General features: G+C 32.7%; 1 protein-coding gene across 1 annotated transcript; it reads right to left on the bottom strand.

The window, feature by feature from the left end:
• Nucleotides 1-1,076: 1,076 nt before the first annotated feature.
• On the bottom strand, nucleotides 1,077-1,670 carry LOC110733739. Its single transcript, XM_021913825.1, has one exon. The coding sequence runs from the start codon at nucleotides 1,668-1,670 to the stop codon at nucleotides 1,077-1,079; it is 594 nt and encodes a 197-aa protein (XP_021769517.1).
• Nucleotides 1,671-2,180: the final 510 nt, after the last annotated feature.

Here is a 2,180-nt window from a genome sequence, read left to right as displayed (position 1 = left end):
CCACTAGAGAATGTAGGTAGTTTCTCCAAAACATGTTTTGAGCCTTGTGTTATATTTGTGATTTGAAGGAATTCGTTATTTTCTTCATTGATTGTCTCAATATGATAACCATTGTTGCGAATATTCTTAAAACTTAATAAATTTCTTTGAGACAATGGGGAGTATAAAGCATAAATTATTTTAATTTCAGTTCCCCGAGGCAACTTTATAGTGGCTCTTCCGGATCCCTCAATGATATTTGTACTACCCGATATGGTACTTACATTAATCCTTTCATCATTAAATGAGAGAAATATTTTTTATTTTTAAGTATTGTATGTGTAGTTGCACTGTCAGCAAGACATAATTCTTCACCATTCATAGAAAATTGAACTTGAGTAATATCCATGTTCTTCATGAAATAAAATACATGTCAAAATATTAAGCATAAAAATAAAGATGATAAAACAAATAAATCAATAAAAACACTCAAATAGTTCATAAATTTATAAAGCAAAAATCCTTATTACAACGAAAGAAATAAACTTAAATAAATTACTAGAATAAGCAAACATAAGTCTAATACTTAAAACTGACATAATACAATATAATTTTAATTATTCCCTTCTGGGGCAGTGAAGAAATCGGCAACTTCTGAATGAGTTGTACTGTTAAAATAAAAATTATTCCCTTCCGGGGAAGTAAGGAAATCACCAACATCAAATTGATTGGTATTGCCAAAATCAAAATCACCTTCACCATCTTCAAGAACAAGGTTTGCCTCAACTTTCTTTCCTTTCTTCAATGATTCTTGGTAAAGTTCAATAAGATGCTTTGGAGTTCTACAAACCCGAGACCAATGACCTTTTCCTCCACAACGGTAACATATATTGTTATCACTTTTCTCTTTTTCATCCTTACGTTCCCACTTCTGGTGGGAATGTGAGTTTGTGAAATGACCTCCACGACCTCTACCATATCCACGTCCACGACCCCGGCCGCGTCATTGGCCACGACCACGACCTCTACCTCGACCACTACTGCTGGAATGGTCCCTGTTTTTAGTTTCTTTCCCGTTTATGGGTTGTCACATTCGCTTAAGGGAATGGAGTAGAGCCAGTAGGACGTGATTCATGATTTTTCATTAACAGCTCGTTATTTTGCTCAGCCACAAGAAGACAGGATATTAATTCAGAATATTTTTTAAAACCTTTTTCTCTATATTGTGTCTGCAGGATAATATTATTAGCATGGAAAGTGGAGTATGTCTTTTCAAGCATTTCTGCATCAATAATATTTTCTCCACATAATTTCAATTGAGAAGTTATTTTAAACATAGCTGAGTTATATTCACTAACAGATTTAAAATCTTGCAATCTCAAATTTAACCATTCATAACGAGCTCTAGGTAGTATCACTGTTTTTTGGTGGTCATACCTTTCCTTTAGATTACTCCAAAGGATTTGTGGGTCTTTCACAGTTAAATATTCATTTTTGAGCCCTTCATGGAGGTGATGGCGAAGAAAAATCATGGCTTTAGCCTTATCTTGAGGTGTTGCCTTATTAGCCTCTTTTATTGTTTCACCAAGCCCTTTAGCGTATAGGTGTATTTCAGCATCTAACACCCATGATAAATTATTCTTTCCGGTAATATCAAGGGCCACAAATTCGAGCTTGGCAAGGTTCGACATTTTTCACTATACAAAATAATATTAAAAGATAAGTATATATAAATAGTATTCAAAAATATGTATTAAACGTTATAATCATGCATAAATAAACTTGATACAAATCATGCATAAATAAGAACGAAATAGAAGATGAGAACGTTAGCATGGAGAAAAATAAGAATGGAACATTAAATTATATATCATGCTCTGTATTCGTTATATATGTTGATATTCCAATAAATAAGCATGCAAAAGTAGATAAATGTTAAATTATAATTGTTATGGGCTGCGATCATACTTACATGATAATAATAATATGGATTCTAGATAAATGTTTGGTAATCCTACTCACTTGACTAGCAATGGTGCTGATAACGTGTTAAATATGGAATAGAAAATAAAGAGAGATGAGGGAAGATTGTTACGTTGTATTTCATATTCCATCTAGTACGGGATATATATAATGTACATTTCCTAGGGTTCCATCAATGGATAAGACCAAATACCCAACTCTAGAATATTCTAGATTGT

Source organism: Chenopodium quinoa, unplaced genomic scaffold, assembly GCF_001683475.1.
Source record: "Chenopodium quinoa cultivar QQ74 unplaced genomic scaffold, ASM168347v1, whole genome shotgun sequence".
Taxonomy (NCBI): domain Eukaryota; kingdom Viridiplantae; phylum Streptophyta; class Magnoliopsida; order Caryophyllales; family Amaranthaceae; genus Chenopodium; species Chenopodium quinoa.
The sequence above is the reverse complement of the archived record's forward strand: the minus strand, read 5'-3'. Positions and strand labels throughout refer to the sequence as shown.

Excerpts from the sequence above, each read along its gene's own strand:
- LOC110733739 (XM_021913825.1), bottom strand. The coding sequence starts at position 1,670 with ATGTCGAACCTTGCCAAGCTCGAATTTGTGGCCCTTGATATTACCGGA.